Genomic DNA, 19,735 nt, shown 5'->3' on the forward strand with positions numbered 1-19,735 from the left:
GAATTAGAGTCCAGAATGTGGGGTTGGGGGCAGGGTTGCATCTTGTACTCTGTGTTAGCCGAGTTACAAAATCTTTTACATCTGATCTTGGGGAAGAATCCGTATCTCAACCAGTCCTAGCATAAGGCAAGGCCATGTTTTGATTGCTCACAGCAGCAGACAAAACACTGGTCAACTCTTAGCCGCACCCCCCACCCCTGAGAATCCTAAATCAGCTCCTCTCCGAGCAAAGGCCTCTGCTGATGATAGCTATCCAAGTTCTTTCAAGAAAAGATAGGTACTGTCTGGCAAGCCCCAGCCTATGGGCCCAGACAAGTCAATGCGAGAGCCCGAGAACGGGTGTGCAACGCGCGGCTGGTCTCTGAACCACCGCCAACTCCTCCTCCATCCAGTCCAGGCATCTGCTGAGGCACAGCACCTGAATGAGAGGGACGCTCCTCTCTGTCCCCCTCATCCAAGCTGGCACCAGGGCCAGGCTGGGAGGCCTGTCCAGCCAAACTCTTAATTCCCTCTTCTAACATTCCCAGGAAGAGGTATGGAAATGGCTGGTATGAATGAGACATGTTTTACTCTAGAAAGGGTCTTCCTCTGTTGCATTTGCTTTCAGGGTCCATCTTTGTCTCTTTGGGCCTAACTTGGCAGGGGAGAAGTGAATGGGACGTTTTCAGCACCCCTACGCTCTCCCATTGCTGGGGTGGGGGTGGGCTTGGGAGAGATGCTGCAGTCAGGCTGAGGCACAGAGCCTCTGCCAGCCAGGGGCAGACAATGAGCAGCAAAGGCCTCCAGCGGGAGCACACATCTGACACAGCTTACTTCCCACAAGGCAAGATGTTAGAAATGGTCTGAGCCTTTCACAACCCTGGTTTTCTCAAGAAGGAAGTGGCCACGATGGACCAAGCAAAGGCAAGCGCAGAGATTCTAGCCAAAGATCACCCAGGCAGCTTGCGGGTAGGCAAAGTGGAGTAAATTCCAACCCTGGTGCCCTGGAGCCAGCAGGCAGAGGAAGTGGCTGGAGAGTCTGACCTCTCTTCAAAGTCAAGACAGACACGAAGGCCACCCTGGGGCTCTCTGTCTCTGAGACATTGTGTACCCTCAGGACAACTCACTCCTCCTTTGTTCTTTCTAAGCACCAAGGGCTGCTGCAGCCAGCCTGCCGCCCCCCCCTCCCCGAAAAGGCCAGGGTGCATGGGCACCCGAGCTTACTGCCCAGTTCCCTCCAAGCTGTCCCCAGGCACTCATAATGCTGGTGGCTGAAAGACCGAGAGCAGCACCAAAGGAAGAGATCTTATCTAGGCACCAGCCATCTGCTCTAGCGAAATCCACTGGCTGAGGAGACAATGGGTAGGGCCTCTGTTACCATCCACACTCCATTTGGGCTTCAAAAATAGGAGAAGGAGACAAGATCCCTGCACCAAGAAGAGAGGACAGTCTTTTCTGAGGGGGAGGTGGGTGAGAAGAGCCCCCCTCCACCTGCACTGGGGGCTGCAGCTGTCTGTAGGGATCACCAATCACGGAGACTAGCCCACCAGTCTTGAGACACAAACACAGCAAAATGTCATCATGATCAGCAGGTTCTGTGCTAAAAAATTATAACTACACAGATTTTCTCCAGTTCTGACACCTTTTTAATAGAAATCACTGTTTTTAGGAAACAAATAGCACTTCTGTAATTTTTTTTTTTTACAATGTTTCTTACCTTGATCTTAATTTAAGTAACACTAGGAAGACCTCAGTATCTTTTATTTTCCTTTTTAATTTTAAAAAAAGTTGTTGTTGTTGTTTTTTTCCCCAGATACAAAGATTTTTGCCCTTGCATAAAAAAAAACAGTGCCCCAAACGATGACACAAGGACTCACAAAGACTCACTGGACCTCACTGACACTAGGATTCCTATTCTACCATGCAAGGTCTCAACTACCCTTAACTGGACTGTCAGCCTGAAAAACAGCTTTTCTATTCCTTAGTTTAGTTTTTGTTACCAAAAAAGTAAAATAAACAACAAAATAAAACTTTGTTTAAAGAAAAAAAGAACAAAAACAAAAATTAAGAGGGGGGAAAAAAAACCAAAACGTCTCCATTCAATTCACACACACCTGGGTCGCGTGCTGCTTCCCTCAGGATCTTCTCTTCTTATAAATATAGAAAAGGGATGGAGCTTGTTTTCAAGTAAAATCACTGATCCACCTTTCTTCCTTCCTCGACACACACACCCTTCTTCCCCACCTCGAGTGAGGGCAGCGGCAGCCCCCTCTCTACTTGTTCTCAGAGAGGGAAGGTGACCAGGTGATCCACAGGGATGCGCGCCACTCCACCAAGGAGGGAAGGGGCGTGCGAGCGCAAGGCTTCGGGAGTGGGGGGCACCCGTGGCGGGGAGCGGCGTGCTCTGGGAGAAGACCTTGTGGCTATTCTTGGGGTACATCTCTCCTTTGCACTACACCCCACCCCACCCCAGACAATATTAAATACTGCTTCTGATATACTTTCCCCATCCTTTGCCCCCTCCCGTCCCCTCCCCATACCTCTTCTGGGCACTGGAATTGGTTCAATCTCAATTTCCTTTTTTTTTGGTTTTATAGTAGTGAACGTTTAGAAACAGGAAAGCCCACACACTCTTTGGACTTGTCTTCTCACCTAAACAAACGGCTCGGCAAATAAGGATCTGAAACCTGCTCTCCTCCCTCCGCCCGTCCCTGCTCCCCACCCAACAAAACAAAAACAAACCCATCGTGGCTGTGGAGGCTGCTGCAGGCACACACTGGTGTATAATAGAGAGAGTAAATATATTATTTCACTTGGCATGGTGCTGGCAAAGAACCTCCAGCTGGCACTATTTCATGTAACATGGTCCAATCTTTGCATGTACACACAGAATAAGAAGGATCAATTGGCAAACTCTGGTGCCACCTGGCACAAGCATCTTCTCTCTCTCTGGAACCAAAGAACCAAAAGAATTCTGTACTTTCCAGAAGAAATCCGGCTTTGCTTCTCTAGAGTCTTCAGTATTCTGCTGCTCCCTGCCGCCGGGGTCCCGTGGCTTCTCCTAGCGGGGCTGTTATTTCGTCTCTTCCCCCTGGTTACAGTTCGCTGTGCAGCTCTGGGAGGAGGGCGAGGGGGCCGGCGTAGAGGTGGCGGCGTTGGCAGGGGGGGTGCAGTCCGGGCCATTGGAGAGGGCCCCCACAGTGACCTCAGAGTCTACAGGTCTGGAGAGGTCGATGCCGTGGATGAGGCGGATCAGCTGTTTTACCTTTTCCAGGGAGCTGTGCATTTCCTTCTGCCGGGCCAGGATGGTGTTCTTCATTTCCATGCATTTCTGCAGCGAAGAAGGAGGGCAGGGGCACTGAGCTGGCTGGCCTGGCGGCCCTTAGGGAGGAGCCCCCCACCCATGTAAAAGGACCCTAGAGTGGGTGCTGCTGCCCAAGAGAGGGAGGAGGCCCAAGAGGCAAGAATGGAAGCAAGTGAGTGGTTTAAAAGCCAACTCCATCTGACACCAGGACTTAAAATGCTACAAAACCACACTCTCATCATCACCGTGTTACCAAAAAATAAGTCAGTGGAAAAAAAAAAAGTAGGAAAGAAAAGTTCCCATAGCCGCCCTGAGGCTGGTTTGGGCAGGTTTTGGTGTGGTTCTGCCATGCTAATGGGTGGCCTTCAGGACTGGAATCCAGTGATGTCTGGATCCAATCTGAGGGCCTACTGGGGATCATTCAGTCCGTGAGAATTTAGGAGCAGACCAGTGAGGCTTAGGAGAATCAAGGTCAGCGCAAGGTCAAGAGACTGCAGCAAACAGAGCCCTTCTGCTCAGTCACGGGCTTGTAGCCTTGTCCCTTGGCCTCCCACACTGCTGGCTTCTGCTTTAGGTACAGAGATGTTAAACCTACATGCCACAGGTAGGTATAGTGAGGAAGAGAAAGCAGGTGAGTGGGGCAGTCAATTGTCACCAAGCCCAAGGCACCACCTGGTGCCTGTGAGGGCTGAGGCCACCTTACACCAACAAGGGTGACCTACTCAACAGAAAACTTATACTCTCAGGAAGAGCCTGTGTATCCCTGCTGCTGATACAACCTTCCTTCCCACCTGGAAAGGTCACGCTGGGCAGTTATTTACTTGGCAATACTTGTTTCTAGAAACCCCTCGTTCTCAGATTGGTCGAGAAAACCTGTGAGTGCAATCAGATGGTGTGGAAGAAAGGGAGGGACCCACTAGCTTGGGTGCCTAGCCAGAATCACATGAGGGGACCTGGTCTGTGTTTGCCCAGCATCAGGCAAGGCTCTACACTCCTTCCAAACACGGGAGTGGCAACTACACTATACTGAAATAAGGAACAGTTTGTAGCTGCCACTTCCTCTCTTCAACCTAAAAAACCAAAAAAACCCAATGCCGTAGAGTTGATTCTGACTCATAGCGGCCCTATAGGATAGAGCAGACCTGCCCCACAGGGTTTCCAAGGAGTGCTTGGTGGATTCGAACTGCTGACCTTTTGGTTAGCAACCGTAGCTCTTAACCACTAGGGCACCATTCTCTCTCAGATCAAAGCAAAAGGATGTCTCGTCTCAGAGCTTGGCTAAGGTGCCATGTATATACCAACGGCCACCTGCCCCTGAAGGTGGAACTCTAACTGGAAGACAAACTTGGCACCTGCCCAAGTCAATCATGGCAATTAACTGAAAGACCTGCATTAGCCCTGAGGAGCCACATGTTCTGTTACGTCATAAACCAGTCACCATCAAGTAGATTCTGACTCATGACAACTCCATGTATGGTGAGTAGAATGGTGCACTGTAGGGTTTAAAAGGCTGTGACCTTTCAGGAGCAGATCACCAGGTCTTTCTTCCAAGCACATTTCAGTTACTGACAAGTGCTTTAACTGTTTGCGCCACCAAGAGACACATGGCACGTACAGGGAAAGCTGTACATCTACGCATCTGTACATCTATGTATTATATTAAAGGCAGGAGGTTTACTTACACTTATAGAATTGCTGAGCTGTTTCACCTTCTGCTCTAGTTGTTCTCGTTCTTGTTTTAAATCTGAACTCCATTTAAGTAACTTCTGTTTCTCTTCTTCTTTTGCTGGAAAAAATAGGAATAGTTCTTAACAATAAATTCTTTGTAAGGGCCCCTGTGCTCAGAATGTTTACCCAAGAAGATATTTTTCCCGAAAGCTCCCTGAGTTCTAAGCCAGTGCATGGGACCTGCCTGCCCCTGGTGTTCCCTCTTTATAAGTAAAGGTGCTAATAAGAAAACACCCAGTGGCTTGGGCCAGGATTTATGCATTACTCTCAGTTTTCCTCCCTAAGAAAGTGCTGAACGAGCTTTCCACTTCATTCGGTAAAAAGCTTTTCACTTTAATTTCCTTTTGAAAACAAAACAAATATTGCCTTCCAGTATTTTTTTTTTTTTTTTAAAACAAAGGGAGCCTTACAAAAAAAGGAATATGGGTAATTTTTTACCTGCTTTGTAGGCAATATAGGAATGAACAATTGCTAAAGTTCCAGGCCATGGAATCGCTTCTTCTTTTTTCAGCATCTGAAAAGATATTAGAATTTTACTTTGACAAGCGGCATAAACATACCTCCCGCTATGTACACAGCAAACAACGGTGTCTATGGCAGATAAAATGGAAGGACTTAAGGTAGTTGTGCTGTAGAACTGTGGTCTATAGTTTCTGGACTACAAAGTTCCAGATATCAGCCTGGGAAAATGAGTGGCAGGAAATCCAGGCCACTTGAGCCCAGGCTTAGAAGAGGCTGGGACTCGTCTGAGCATCCCCAAGAAGTTCATCTTATCATTGTCTCATATGTGTCACACGACTCCAACCCCTCCCGACAGTTAGAACCACCAACAATAAAGCTACAAGTCAGGAAGATGGCAGCAGCCATTGGCATTTCATCCCTGACCTGACATGGACTGCCTGGCTCAATTTTAGCTTTATACGTTCCTCAGACAGCTTGACCAAGGAAGTTAAGTATCAGTTACAAATACTAACATATAATCCAGGCCCTGTCTAGAAAACTACCAGGGGGTCACAAAGAAGCATCAGGAAGAGAACAAAGGACTGTCTCTACTGTGTCACGGAGGTAGGAAGGTGACAGGATGAAAAAGGGAAAACCAGAATTCTCTCAAGTCAGGATTCCTAAGAAGCAAGCAAGATCCCACAGCTTACTGAGCTACTGGGCTTATTTATTTTTTGTATTTTGCCTACTTTCAAAAAAGACTCGAGACAACTTATAATAAAAACAAAGACACAGGGACAGTTGAGAAAAAGAGATCAGGAACTAAGCAGAGAAGGAGGGAAAAGACCAGGATAGTTAACGTTTGCTTCTCAAGTCTGGGAAATACCAAGACAGCCATTTACAGCTCTCTAAGCCTGATACCAACAGAGGTTAAAAATGAAACTGCTGTCATCTAAATTAAATGATCAATTTAGGACTTTCCTTTAAGGATTTTATTTCCAAATTAGAGTTTCAGAACCATATATTCAGTTTGAATCAATTTTAGAAAAGGAGGCAGAAAGTCTTACGGACTTTTCAGGATCAAGGTAAGGAGAAGAGTCTTTTTAAACAAAAGGAAGCAGGCAGGGTCTCTCCACCCGTGCACAGAGTCCCTGCCTCCTGGACTGGGCGGAGAACTTCTGAGGGAACCAATGCTATGTTGAGAGCAGTGTGCGTGAACAGGGACGATGCCGGCAGGAGAAGGACCACAGGAGACAGAAGAGCCTCCACCACTCCCAGAGCTGAGAGAACAGAATTCCACCTGACCACGCTGTCTTTCCTTCTCTTCAGCCCCTCCCGTGTCTAAGCCACAGTACCTGGTCCTGACATCTGGGACAGATCCACATGCCCTTGGGAATTGTTTTCAGAGGAGGGTCTAAGCAGTCCAGGTGATACACACGGGAACACGTGTCACACATCAGCAACTGGCCACTTTTTCTGCAAACGCTGCAAAAATCCTCGTGGATATCACCCTATGAAATGGAGATGAAAGGTAAAAGAAAGGGCAAAAAAGGCAAAGTTTCAATGCTGACATGTGCATCCTGGATGCATGTAAATGTTTTAGGACAATCAGCTGCCATGGCAAGAAAAGCAGGCATTACCAGTGGCACAAGCTCCCACCCACTCCTCATAGCCAAAGTTCCCGGAGTGGGAACAGTTTTCTTAATTTTAAAGTAGAGTTTACAGAAAGCTCTGAGATCACTTAGGAAAAAATTAACTTTACAGGTGAGAGCTCAGCATTGATTATATTTTAGTAGAGTTCAACTAAAAAATCAGAAAGTATAAAGACACTTAAACCCATTATCGAAATATTCTGCAATGTGATATAAACAATTCTCATTATCTATCATTGTGGGGGGAGTTCAGAAGGATTGGGAAAGAAGACAGGGCAGAAATGGAGACTTACTAAACCCCTTGCTTGCTCAGGGAGGAGAAATAGAGTGAAAGTTCAAATGGGAAAGGATTAACTCAGGTGCAAATTAAACTCATATGGGCTTTCTAACACGAAGAATTCAAAACACCAGAGTAACAGCTGATAATGTCCTCTTAAAAATCAGTATTTGGCATTTGCTGTTCAATGGACTGTTGATTCTGAGAGGCTTAATTCCTCCCCGTAAAATACTTCACCAGATGGAAAAAGAAGAGCAGCCCCAGTCCACTCTGCCTGTCTTTCTCCTTCCCCCATCAGTGACGGTTTTATACTCAGATAAGTCTGCTGAAGCTCTCTGAACAGAAGGCACCATCAGAAAAAAGCAGAGCCACTTAAAATTTGGAGAGGAGAACTCAGAAAGGAAATGAGCTATTAAAGAGGCCCTTTCCAGAAAGTCAATCCCCGGCCGGTTCTCTGAACAGAATTAATGCCACAGATGAGAACATCAAGGGAAGGGAAGACTGATGGGACATGCCAGAGGTTACCCAGCCAGTCAACTTCACCACCTGGATTACATCCTTTTTCACTTCCAATGCATTGTTTTAGGTTTCTAGGCTCTTCTGTCAGAAGGTCTGGTACAGAAGCTTTGCCCAGGAAGCAATGATACAGAAAGCATTGCCCAGGTCTTCACGGCTACCATACAAATTCACCACCACTGAAGGAACACGTCTTCCTGAACCTAGAATTTCTCTCTAAAGGAAAAGAAACTTTCTCTGTAATTCACTAGGTTGTTTGACAGCACAAAAAAGGGCCTGCCAACAGTTTTAAGGTAATCATAGTGTGGATGGATTCTAATCCTTCTTAATAAGGAAATGTTACCTCTGGCAGTAAAAAAGATACTCAGTAATATGAAAGGTATTTCAGGAGAATGCGGCCTAACAATTTAACTTCTAGGCACCGAAAGAAGTTAAGGTTTTATCCCTAGATTAATCACGCCTTTCTTCGTCCATTCTTAAAGTCAGCCTGAGGGGTGCTCTTCTCCTTGAGAGGACTGGTCTTCCTTGAACCAAAGCCCATGCTTTAAGTTTGCACCTTTATGAAGCTTATAAACATGTTATGGTTTCAGAGACTATTTTACATGAACTGTAAATAAAGTTACCAGCGATGAAGTAAACAAGACAAACTGGACGTCTTATTCAGAGGGATTTGTTCGGGTAAACAGAGTTCTGCTCACTTTCCACTGCTCCTGATTAAGGAGAACATCAAGGAGCCCCGGTGGCTCAGTAGGGTTAAGTGCTTGGCTGTTAACCAAAAGGTCAGCAGGTCTAACCTACTAGCTGCTCTGCTGTGGCAGTCTGCTTCTGGAAAGATTTACAGCCTTGGAAACGCTATAGGGCAGTTCTACTTTGTCCTACAGGGTTGCTATAAATTGGAATTCAACTTGATGGCAATGGCTTTTTTTTTTTTTTAAGTATAGCAGCAGTTCTCAATCTTTTTGGTGTCAGGAACCCTTTACACTCTTAAAATTATTGAGGATCTAAAAAAGCTTTTCTTTATGTCCATTAAAGCTGCTGATATTTACTGCATAATTTTTAACTTTTTATTTTGAAATAACTATATAAATTAACAGGAAGTTACAAAACTAGAATATTAGGAAATTTTAAAACCCAAGAACACACAGGTGCACATTCCATTAGCTGACAGAGTGATGACATCATCACATGTCATGTAGTCTCTGGAAAATTCCACCATTCTCCTCTTGAGAGACTGACAGTAAAAATGGCAAATGACATTTTAGGATTATTATGAAAATGGTTTTGATTTTATGGATCTCCTGAAAGAGTCTCAGGGACCCCCCGGACCATACTTTGAGAACTGCTACCCACAGAAATGAATATAAAATGCCAAGATATTTCATCCATACAGAATTGGTTCTTTGTCTACAGCGAGCAGAGAAGTCTCACGGAGACGGTGCACCAAGTCCAAAGGCTTATGCTTCAGTAACTGATCAAATTATTACCATATACCAAACTGTAAGGTGAAAGATGAATGATCCTTGCTAGGAGCTAGGGACATACCTTTTCTAGAAACACCCTGGCTGTATCAACTGCAACGTCATCATTTGCTAAAAAAATTTTATAATTATGGCTATATGGGTTCTCTTCTCATTAGAATGATGGTAGTGGCAACAAGGTACATCCTGAGGATTAGTGTCTGGCTGGCTCTTATATTATCGACTCCTTTTAGATGGTTATTGATCCCTAGGAAATGCCTGCCTCCCAACTGTTATTGCTTAATTCATGTTGCTGGGGCTTATGCTACCCAGCAGCAAACATACAGAGCCCTGTGTGTTGATTTTAATCACTGCCACTGTTGGGAGACTGTAAAAGTAGAAGTCAATTATCTTAAAAAAAAAGAAATCCGTCCTATTGGGTTTAACTTAGGAGGCTGGGAACATACTTAGTGGCTTCAGAAAAGCTTTCTTTTCCTTTTAGATTTCTGAAAAGAGCAATGTTTGCATTTTAAGATGAAATTTGACACAAGTTTTTACTTTTGTCATTTGACCTGAGTGGATCCTTTGAGCTCAGTCTCTGAAAGAAAACCATAAACTCCCCCAGCCAGAAAAATAGAAAACAAACAAATTTGTGGAGGGAGGAGACTCATGTATGGAAACACAAAATCATCTGTTCCCCAGCATCTGTGCCCTACGCTGGATGGGGAGCTCTACCAAGAAGCCATGAGCTGGCAATCCCGTTGGCAGTAATTCAACTGAGGAAGAGCTGGGGCAATCTTTGGTGCCAGCAAACAAGAGATGCTTGGTGTTCATTAATAGCACAACTGAAGTCCGAAAAATTTTAACTCTGAATGTTCATATGGTATTCTTTTGCTCTTTACAGACCATTAGTACGTTCTGAGAACTCCTAAGTCCAGGGGACATTTTACCTGAAGATGGTCAAAGGCAAGCTATGTAACTCACAAAAGAAATAGGACATACGCAAAATGAAACTCTTGGCTTCCCTCCTCAAACCTGCTCGTGTAATCTTCGCCTTCTCAGTAAAGGGCAGTGTTATCCTTATAGTCGTTTACGCCAAAAGCATTGGATTTGTCTCTGGCTCTTGTCTTCTCCTCATACTCCCTTATCCAATCCTGCTGGCTCTTCAAAATACATTCAGATTCAATCAGTCTCCTCCACCTGTACTGCTATTGGGCTGAGCCGTCATCATCTCTTTGTCAGGATGATGGCAACAGCCTCCTAACTGGTTTCCCTACCTTCCCACAGTCTCCTCTCCATATTCGCACATAGCAATCCTTTTAAAACCCAAGCTGATTTTGCAAATGCCTTAAAAATGATAAATGCAGAATCATCAAAGGATGCTAAAACCACAGGGTGACAGTTTGTTGGGGAACTGGGTATTCATACAGTCTCAGAGCTATCTCCACCAGAGGAAAAAGGGCACCTTTATAAGTGGAGAAATTTGCTGAAACTACCAAATGATGGAAGTTAACATGACCAACAATGGTCTCACTGACATCATGTACCTCCTGTTGTGATGTACTGAGACGCCCATTATCACTTAGTGCTCCTGCAAAAGAGCATCTTTTGAATCTACTCTCGAGGAAACAACCACACAATCCAAATGGAGGGGCACTTTACACAGCAACTAGTCTCTCTCTTAGAAAATGTCAACGCCATAAAAGAAGGGCTGAGAAACAGTTCTACATTAAAGGAGACTAAAGAGACAATAACATGACAATAAACGTCAAGAGTGATCTTGGGTTGGATCCTGGAGCAGGGAGAAAAAACTGCCACAAAGGCCATTATCAGGGCAAGTGGAGAAATCAGAATATAGGCTGTGTAATTACATAATAATATCAATATTAAATTTCCTCAATTTGATAACTGCATTGTGATGTATAAGAGAATATCCTTATTCACAGGGGATATACGCTGAAATATTTAAGGGTGAAGATTCATGGTGTTTGCAACTGATTCTCAACTGCTTCAGAAAAAAAGTGTATGTATTTGGGCACATGTATGTATGCGTGTGTGTACGTGTGTGTGCGTGTATGAATGCGTATATGTGTATGAGGGGAAGCATATATGGTGAAATGTTAACCACTGGTGAATCTAGGTGAAGTGTATACATTCATTCTTTGTGCTGTTACTGCTGCTTTTCTGCAGGTTTGAAATTTTTCAAAATAAAAAGCTCAGATAAAAATTATGTTACTCGTCTACTCAAAACCCTCCAGGGGTCTCCAAGCTCACAGTGAAGGCCGCAAGGCCCTGCACGACCAGCCTTGCCACCTCTTGGTGTCACCTCCCACCACCCTTGACCGCTTGCTCTGCCCCAGCTATCCTGGTCTTCCTGCTTTTCTTCCAGCACACCACGACACTTCTGCCTCAGGGTTCCTGCACTGCTGTTCCCTCTGCATGGACGGCTCTTCCCCCAGATACTCACGGCTTCCTCCTTCACTTCCTAGCAGAGGGGCCTTCTCTCACCACTCTTCATAAAATGTCAACTTCCCGCCACAACTCCCCATGCCCCTTGCTGTTTCATGTGTCCTCACAGCACTTAGTGCTACCAGACATCTTAAATGTTCACCTGCTCATCATCTGCCTCTTCCCATGGAGTATGAGCTCCGCGAGGGCAGGGGGCTGGTTTTGCCACTTCCAGCCTGAAAATGGAGCTTGCTCAGCAGAATGACGTTCAAGTAATTGTTGAATAAATGACTGAACGGGAAGCGACTCACTGCTTCATAAAGCCTCATTTACAAACTTGGAGTACTAGTTTACCCTCCTCAAGTTTCTGGATGAAGGACTACTTAGTATCTGACACCTTTCCAGGAACTTTTTTCTGGTCAACTCTGCTGAACAAACTTGCTTTAAAGAAAAAATTTCCAGTTCTTGAATTCTACGCAAAGCAGGAAACAGGGGCTGCTTGTTCACTGTCCCCGGCCTCAAACACTGATGACGGAACTTGCCACCTCTCAATGACATGAGCTGAACTCCCCACCCCACCTGATTGTCTGAGAATTTATTCATAGCAGATGAAATTCAAATTCCGAAAACTCTTAAGCTTCCTGATGTATCTAACATGATACTCAAGGACATGGAAAGGCCTGGGAGCCCAGAGTAACGCTGCCTTATATGACATACAAAGTGTCCTGCAGGGACTACTGCTGTTCCAGGGTTAGTCAAGGTGATACGAGTTGGTAAGGAGACAACATATGAGAGCGGTTTTCCCCAGGTTAAGCTCTCAGAGAGAGAGTGAGCTTTTCCCAAGTTACTTACGTCTGTGGAGGTGGGGCTGGGCAGGGACACAGGCTGGACAGGTGCAGGGAAAGTGAATGTGGTCTCTGTCTTTTCATTTTCAGGGGAGTCAGGATGACTGGATGGGGGGGATGTTGGGGTAAGGGCTCCAAACCCCAGCACTGCATTGTATTTTGGAGGACGACCTATATACCAAGAGAAGGGAACAAAAGGGGAAAAGGGGGGAGGGAAAGAAAGGGGGAAAAATGATCTTACATACCTTTGGCCAGTGTTCCTCATTGGCTAGCATGGAAAAGGAAGTGAGGTAGCAGACAGAAGGTTAATACAACAGTCCCCAAGAAAGGAAGAGAAGCAAAGATTTAAATGTCATTAGAAACAGCTACATGAATCTCAAAAGAAGCAAGGATTAGAGAATCTTGGAGGATGACAGAAGGTGCTGGATTATACTAAAGGACTTTGCCTCGGGCAGATTACGGTGAAGTTCCTAGACTATCTTAATTTGGGATTTCTAGTAAAGGAACAAATATGTCAAAGCCCAATGGGAATCAAGGCCAGGAAAAAGAATTTATTTTGTTTGGCTTTTTTTTTTTTTTCATTTTTTTTACGTATTTATTGTTCTCTAAGTTTTCTTTGTAATCATTTTTACAATAATACTAATGATTCTCAGTCGCCACAAACTAACTTATTTAGGATTTCTGCTTTTCCTTTTCTCTCCTGTCTACATTTTGGTCATTTCACTGCTTGTGAGAGGGGAGAGAAGCAAAGCAAGGAGGCAAATTCAAGTTAATTATTCTTGCCCCTTGCTGGTCAAGCTAGTGAAGGTATATTCTGGGAGTATCCAGAAACTACTTGCTAAACAGATGCTCTAGGACTGACAATGAATTTAAGTATCTCTGGCCTCAGATATCCTCCTCAGGTGATTAAGAGTTGTCTCCCTGCTTAACGTCATAAACATTACGGTGAACGTATCTAAGAACCGGGGCCACTCCAAAGTCTCAGGAAGTTTCTGCCATCAGCAACATTGCTGAGAGACCTGGTTTAAGCAAGAGCATTTTAAACCAAACTTCACGGCAACAGAGGATCTATAAATGACCCCTAATGGGTGCAGCAAATCTACGTCAACCACCTTGCTTTTGAAATACCTAAGTCAGGTCCTTGTCTTGCAAGGGTCAGGTTCACAGCTTCTAAGCTGAAAGTAATCAAAAACGCATGCCCAGTATACCAAGGGAAGAAAAAAAAAAAGGTCAGAGAGGTACAAAACTGCTTATGAGCACTGGTAAATGGTACGAAGGATCATGACTTCACCACCAGTTAAAATTTATATCAGGATGATGCACAAGAGTCATGAGTCTGTTAGATATCTCACAAATATTACCTATCTGTGTTAACTGGCAATGTCTATAGCACAAAGACAGATCTCACTGGATTGCCTCTTCTGGGGAATACAGTGTGGCCTAGGTAGGCAGGCAGAAGATGCTCCTTGTCTCCCCACGGAAAGCACATCCTAGGCATTGTGAGTGCAGGCTTTCCTCCTCTGACCTCAGCAAGAGATGCCAAGGTCTTTCTGGCTCATTTAACCCCTGTCCTCTTAGCAGATACTGCCCAACAGCAGGCCAATTAATGATGGCCTCTGGCTGGGGGCTCTTTTCTGAGAAATGCATCAGAGGTCACTAAAAAAGTTATCAAAACCAAACCAACAAGAAATAACCCATGACACTGGTTACTGTGGTCTAAAAATCTATACGAAGCAATGGCTTCATATAGATATCTACATATTTTTGGCTACTTGAAGGACAGGGCTGCTCATTAGAATGGGTCACTAAGGGTGAGTATGATTATCTCTTTTTTGGGGAGGAGGTGGTAGCAGTATTGCTGTAGTCCTATATAAGGCAGACCAGGGGTCTACGTGACCTCCCAAGCTTCTTCTAGTTCTGAGATTGCGTGTACGTACGCAAAAATTAGTATGCTACTCCACTCACTCTGCAAACTCTGTAGCCTGGAACTATAACTCAGGGACACATTATCATGTGGAGAAAGGGACCTTGGGATGTATTACTGACATCAAAGAGCAATTCCAGCATCTTGTTTATGAGCTCAAACCCCCTGCTATTAAGACCTATTTAGACCTGCACAGTGAGAGATGCTGCTGCTGTTGTTTTTTCTGCCCTGCTTAAGAGTCAGGTGGAATGCCCAAGGGGAGGTCTGAAACAGGAGAATGGGCTCTTCAGGCATTTTGCTTTGGGTGCCTGTTTTGACAGTGACCTTTCCTTCTTAGCTGGAGATGCCCTCTTCTCCCAGATTCTAAGTTCTTTGTGTGGTGGTTACCTCTCCCCTTCCTGGAAAGTCTGCAGTTCACAGAAACTTAGTCATGCTCTGGCCTTGCTGGCAGCAGGACGACATAGATACTATTAAGAACACCTTGGCAACAGCAGCACTCTGTTCTGCTTAATGATGCTAAAATGCTTCCTTTTACATGGTGTTCTGTTCACCGTGCTAGTCACAGACAGCCGGGTAGGCTTGGGGCAGAAATGCTGCATTAAGCCATTCCCCTGAGTCAGCTTTGCCAGAATCCTAAGAAAGTCAGCTTTTGATTCAGCATGCAGAGTTTTAATAAGAAATCTCACTCTCTTCCCCGACCCCCCCTCCCCCTTCTCAGAGAACAACAACAAAACCATTCTCAAGGGATACAGGAGAGTTAGACAGGCCCTCGGACAATGGGAGGAGGGAGAGGGAAGGAACACAACACAGAAAGCAACAGCAACAGCAAGGGAGAAATACAAAAGGTACTCACCTCTCTTCCGGGTCCCAGGATGCATTGTGCTGTTCAGGTATGTGACTGCACTCTTCTTGCGCTTTGAGGATTGAAGGAAGGAAAGGTGGCTGGTTGAGTAGCATGGTTACCACTAATTCTGGCACAAGCTAAAGACAAGTGCAGCTTGACTGTCAACATGTCAACTAGTTAGTGCTTATCACCCAAGGTTCGTGTTAAAGGGTTTCATTACACCTATATGGCTCTCAGAGAACGTTTCAGAGAGCTCCATCTCTGCCTTAGATTTGAGTTATGTGGAAGCCAGCATGAATTAAAATTCTAAGGTAGGTTTGTACTTGTTTAAACTTAAGACAAAAAAAACTCAGGAAAAAGCTGTGAACAACAATGAAATAAGCAGTGTAATGAGCTAGAGGAAAATCCATCACTTCACTAAGTTGGCCGAATACAATTAAGGGTGCTGCTCTTAGGCAGGCTTTCAGACAGGAGGTGCTGAACAAGCTGCAAAATAAAACTACAACAGTGAGGGAAGGGCCGAGTGCTGGCCAGGAATACCTCAGGCTCAAAGACCGCTCCGCTGTATACAGGATTTGCTGTTGTTCTTCTCTTTCGCTCTTGCCTCTTGCTTTGGATTTCTTGGGAAAGGAAAAGGATTGGATTAGAAAAGAGGTATGCAGAACCCAAAAAACTTAACCTCACTGTTTTATCTACTGATTTTCCCACAACAGATCAGAAACAGTGGGGCATGTTCCCTTGTCTCATGGCTCCTCAGCAGACTGGGCAGAGACACACACAGGGCTGGGAACAGTTACGTAGGACCTTCTACTTTAACCTCTCAGAAAGCAAGGCCATGCTGTCCACAGTGGGGCTCTCTGTGATTGAGAGCTTAGCAGTACACAACACTTATAAACAAGCTGTCCTGGCTTGTTTTAGGTCACTGTATATATGGGTGTGGAAGAGCTCTATCCATAGTCCTAGATTGTGTAACCACAGCTCAGCATTCTTGTATTAAATAACCAGGACAGGTACAGCTTTGTTCTTAAGATTCTGATAACCTTAAAAAAACCAAAAAAACCAGACCCACTGCCGTCGAGTTGATTCTGACTCATGGCGACCCTATAGGACTGAGTAGAACTGCCCCATAGAGTTTCCAAGGGAGCGCCTGGTGGATCTGAACTGCTGACCTTTTGGTTAGCAGCCACAGTGCTTCGCCACTTTGCCACCAGGGTTTCCTGATAACCTTAAGTTATTGAAAAATACAGACAAGGACTTGTCATATAAGGGGCAGTTGCTACTTCGTGTTATCAGAAAAAAACAAACAAAAAAAACAACAGCTCCATTACGTGAACAGAAGTCACCTTAATCCACGCAGCTGGGAGAGTTTCCCCAGGACAGTAGTCTGGATAATGATAGGAAGGGGAGGGCCTGAACATTAAACAGAGGGAAGGCAATTTTTCGTCTGAAGAAAATAAAAGTCCACACTGGTTGACTCATACTCTATTTGTGTTCCAATTTTCTATTCTAGGAATACAATCAAACACCATGTTCAAGAACACAACTCTGAGCCCGAAGCATGGCAGTGATATGAATTATCTTCTCTTACCTTCTAGATGGTCATGTGTTACCAACCCTAGAGACACCATGAAGGCAAGTTTCTGTGCCAGAGAAACAAAAGAAGAATATACTTCAGTTTGGGTTACCACAAAGCCAATTCCACGTAGGTCTACTTCTAGAGAAAGCCAGCCCAATGGACTGGTCGCATGAAAGTGGCAGGGTGAAAAAAGAGCAGGCATTCTCCACTCTTGGCAGCTTTGGAGCCACTCTAGAGACTTTCTTGTCTGCTAGGAGCCAAAACAAAAGATTCTATTTCCTCAATGACAGAAATCAACACCTTGAGTGACAAGGTTTTTTCAGAAAAATCTTCTTAGAGGGAAGAGGATTTCATTCTCTGAAACTCTGTAGAGGGTCATAAAGAGCCTCCCATACAACAAGCTCCAAATCCCAAGTACCTCACTTGTCATGACTAGGTCAGGGTTTCTTACATTTTCACTCCTACTGGTTAGACAACGCTAATGCAAAGCTAAATGACTTTTGGGAATGGCAGCAGGTGATTCTGCTTAATATTATGATTTTTCAATTAAATGTGGATCTAGAAATTATGGAGTGATTTTTCTCTGAAGACCACTCTCAGGGCTCCATCAGAAGCTAGGTTGATTAGAATACTGTACCCCAAAGCTGGAAGATTAGCTGCTTCAAGTTGGAGACAGCACTGATCAATTCCTAGTTTGCTTTTTGGTTATGTGTGGTCTGAACAGTATGTCTTCATTTTCTGTTGTACCAATACATGCAGTTTTTAAATATGCTAAATAATGTACCATCAATTTCTTTCTCTGATAAATAAACATCACCATCAGTTGTTAGAAGACACATATGCCCATAGAATTATTTACGCCACAGTTTTGTCTTTCAAAACCCTGACATCTTATCCTCAATATTACGTATCATATTTTGGCCTGAAGTGATAGGTTTGGGCTATTCAAGATAGAGTATTTTATGAAGGTATGACCCTGGAGCAGACGACTTGAGAACACAGAAGTGTCCTTTAATGGTATTATCAGAGTCCTGAAGAAATTTTTTATCTCTTATTCAAAAAACTTAGGTGAAAATACATGTGTGGTCACGTAGGAAGACATGGATGCACATACATGTACAGGAAGGCACATGCCAGTAAATGCACATGTGTGTGTAGGTGTATCTGTAGGCATGTGTGCACACGCGTTTGTGTGTGCTGCATATATACCACATATATAACAAACCACTTAGGGGGCATAGTTATGGAGGCTTCCTAGACATATTCAAACAATTCTCGGGATTGGTTTATTGGGTCAAAAGGCTTGTGACTGCAGTCTCAGGGGACAATTTAGTCAACTGGCATAACATAGTTCACAAAGATAATGTTCTACTTCCAAGTGTGATGAGTAGTGTCTAGGGTCTTAAAAGTTTGTGAGTGGCCAGCTAAGATACAACTATTAGTCTCTACTTGTATGGAGCAAAAGAGAATGAAGGAAACCAAAGGCTCATAGAAGAAACTAGTCCACGGGACTAATAGTCTACAAGAATCACAACCTCCTCAAACCTGAGACCAGAAGAACTAGGTGGTGCCCAGTTACCACTACTGACCGTTCTGACCAGGAACACAATAGAAGGTCCTGGATAGAATGGGAGAAAAACGTAGAACGAAAACTCGAATTCCTAAAAAAGACCAGACCTACTAGAAGGAGAGAGACTAGATACCCTTTGAACTTGGAATTACAGCTATTTCTGCAGGTCACCTTTCAGTCAAATAACGGACTGGCTTATAATAAAATAAACAATATCACCTATGAGTAATGTGCTCCCTTAAATAATTAACTATATGAGACCAAACAGTCAACAGTTACCCGAAAGCAAAGATGAGGGGAAAGGAAGTTAGATCAATGGAAACAGAATGAACTGAATGGAAATAATGAGAGGGCTGACACACCGTGAAAACTGTAACCAATGACACGCAACAATTCGTATAAAAACTATTAAAGAGGAACCTAATTTTGTGTAAACTTTCGCCTAAAATAAATAAAATATTTTTAAAAACTTAGGCGGGCACCTATCCCCTTGATAGCCAGAATACTTCAGAAAGGAAAGCAGTCTTGGACATTTTCTACACTGCCCCTTGAAACAGCATACATTTTGTGACTCCCAATTAACTATATTCCTAATTTTCACCATCCCCTCAACACTTAATCACGATTAGAAGGCTGACCACCAACTGGTTTCTGCTAATAAAGCAGCACATGGACTGACATCCAGATGCACCCTCTTTTAATCAAGTAGCAGCACCCTTTTTGGCCGCTCACACCCAACTCATCTTTGCCAGTTTCGATGAAGCTTGCAAAATACTTATTAAAAAAAAAAAATCTCTTCCTGGGTGGAATGGATTTTCAGTGACACACAGAATAAAAAGTTGTCAAGTACTTTTCCATCATATGTGATATCACACGTACGCCAAGAGCTAGTTTACTCTCTTCACAGCAGTGGCTTTGTCTTAAGGTGAAACACCTGCTAGTACACATGATGGTACCTGCTTGTCCACACTGCTCGCCACTGATATGACATACCCTTCAGTTTGTTTTGATAAGGAAACTTTGCTAATAGCTTGCTCTATTTTTCCTCCTTCAAGCATAATACTTGTCATTAATTTTGTAGATGGCTTTACATGGTTTTCAGCAATTTGCATGACCAGAACTTGTTTTGGTTCAAGTTTTGTTCCTGTCTTCACATGTAAAATTAAAAACTAAT

General features: G+C 44.1%; 1 protein-coding gene across 16 annotated transcripts in view; it reads right to left on the minus strand.

Annotated features, from left to right (window-relative positions):
* Window positions 1–2,492: 2,492 nt before the first annotated feature.
* The window catches only part of PHF21A (PHD finger protein 21A), a 211,002-nt gene continuing 193,759 nt past the window's right edge, over window positions 2,493–19,735 (minus strand). For 12 of the 16 annotated variants that reach the window (XM_049890988.1, XM_049890999.1, XM_049890998.1 and 9 more), the window contains 8 exons: window positions 17,004–17,055; window positions 15,956–16,035; window positions 15,425–15,485; window positions 12,655–12,818; window positions 6,808–6,963; window positions 5,450–5,525; window positions 4,966–5,069; window positions 2,493–3,310 (listed from right to left, as the gene is read on the minus strand). In XM_049890988.1, coding sequence (XP_049746945.1) covers window positions 3,053–3,310; window positions 4,966–5,069; window positions 5,450–5,525; window positions 6,808–6,963; window positions 12,655–12,818; window positions 15,425–15,485; window positions 15,956–16,035; window positions 17,004–17,055 — 951 coding nt within the window. In that variant the 3' untranslated portion in view covers window positions 2,493–3,052. Of the gene's footprint in view, window positions 3,311–4,965; window positions 5,070–5,449; window positions 5,526–6,807; window positions 6,964–7,927; window positions 12,819–12,892; window positions 12,916–15,424; window positions 15,486–15,955; window positions 16,036–17,003; window positions 17,056–19,735 lie in introns of those variants that run through there. The other 4 variants (XM_049891001.1, XM_049891002.1, XM_049891000.1 and 1 more) reach the window with 2 other exon arrangements.

This window comes from Elephas maximus, chromosome 7, assembly GCF_024166365.1.
Source record: "Elephas maximus indicus isolate mEleMax1 chromosome 7, mEleMax1 primary haplotype, whole genome shotgun sequence".
Lineage (NCBI taxonomy): Eukaryota > Metazoa > Chordata > Mammalia > Proboscidea > Elephantidae > Elephas > Elephas maximus.